This window comes from Chironomus tepperi, unplaced genomic scaffold, assembly GCF_022539635.2.
Source record: "Chironomus tepperi strain 1889 unplaced genomic scaffold, CSIRO-AGI_Ctep_v1 contig_124, whole genome shotgun sequence".
In the NCBI taxonomy this organism is placed as follows: domain Eukaryota; kingdom Metazoa; phylum Arthropoda; class Insecta; order Diptera; family Chironomidae; genus Chironomus; species Chironomus tepperi.
This window is the reverse complement of record NW_027226246.1, coordinates 62,467-63,910: the sequence shown is the minus strand read 5'-3', so window position 1 is coordinate 63,910 and position 1,444 is coordinate 62,467. Positions and strand designations below refer to the sequence as shown.

The 1,444-nt window shown below is 34.6% G+C and overlaps 1 protein-coding gene across 1 annotated transcript; it reads right to left on the bottom strand.

Annotated features, from left to right (window-relative positions):
* Positions 1–226: 226 nt before the first annotated feature.
* Positions 227–1,444, bottom strand: LOC139087533 (pickpocket protein 28-like). Its single transcript, XM_070636365.1, has one exon. It carries the CDS (start codon positions 1,442–1,444, stop codon positions 227–229), a length of 1,218 nt encoding a protein of 405 aa, XP_070492466.1.

Sequence of the window (1,444 nt, the reverse complement as noted above, 5' to 3'; positions counted from 1 at the left end):
TCAAAGCACAATTCAAAAAATGACAGCAGTGAGAAGCCTAAAAATAATGAAATTAATCCACCAACTTCAGCAATAAAATTCTCAAACTGATATGTTGCAAATTTTGTTGTTTCTGTGACTTGAGCAACTAAAAATTGTATTTCTATGCTGCCATAAGTGGCATTTTCACTGAAGAAAATGAAAATAAATTTTAATAAAATTTAATACAATATTTAATTATGATAAATTACTCATCGTAGTCATCTCGATCGAATGTGTACTCGCTGACTATGCTGTACTTAATCTCAGCACAGGTGTGTAAGCAATTGCATGGGAATTCTTGATTCTCCGGATCCATATAGTATTTACTTGGCCATTTGTTGTAGATATTTGAATAACATGCCAAATCATTAATTTGGCAAGCCTTCATGTCGCTTGTTCTGGGCGCAAAAAATGACACACAGCCGCACTTTGAGTATGTGAAATTAGCAATGCATTCCTGTATGCAGTTACTCATTGTATATGATTTGAAAAATCGCAATTTACGTTCATTTTCATTGAAGCATCCTCGCTGTTCAAGCGGAAATACTTTAAATGAATTATCGATGCTTTTTACTGTTGCTGTGATGCTCAAATGCTTATGCTTTTTGGTCTCTAGATTTGTTGAAATATGAGTATTTGTTGGATATTCGTTTGGCAAGTGTGGAATTATTGTGAAGCCTCGAGATCGTTCCTTGCACAAATTCTGATCCTCACTTTTGTTGAGCTTCACTTTGAGACGTAACTCATGCACCACTGTGGATCTTAATGGACTGACAAGCTCTTCATCTGTAAGGTATTTCTGTTCCATCGTCCATTTCAGCACTGGACTTGAATTTGTGGCTGAATTGTGGGTATAAAATTCCTTGCTGGTCTCTTTGTGAAGGAATAAATTTTCATCAAGCATGTTGAATGTAAAGCAGGTTCCAAGTGGCGTTAAAATAGCAGTAAATAGATCTTCACAATTTTTAGCTGCATCCAGTGCTGAACATTCACCAAAAATATCATTTATTTGTGGCGATATTTTCTTCATAATTTCAATTACGTTTTCATTTAAATCTGGAATTTTCTCGAAATCCAGCACAAGGTTGCTGCAAACTTGACTTGATACAGCCAATGACATTTGATCTTCATAGCTTGTTGCTTTATTTTGTGAAATTTCATTGCGAATTTTTGTCAAATTTAAGAATTCACTTTTCACTACTTGTGGTGGACAAATTGTGATCGCTGGAAATGGAATCTGATGTCGATTGATGTATTTTTCATTGATCAAAATCTCAGGCTTAATTTTGAACTTTATATAGCACTCGTGGATGTAATGAGACAGTCCATAAATTAATGCACACAAAACACTCACAAAGACGAGTTTTGCACGTCTTGATCCTTTTCTTTTAAGTACCGATATTAAGTGATAATTTTTGACCAT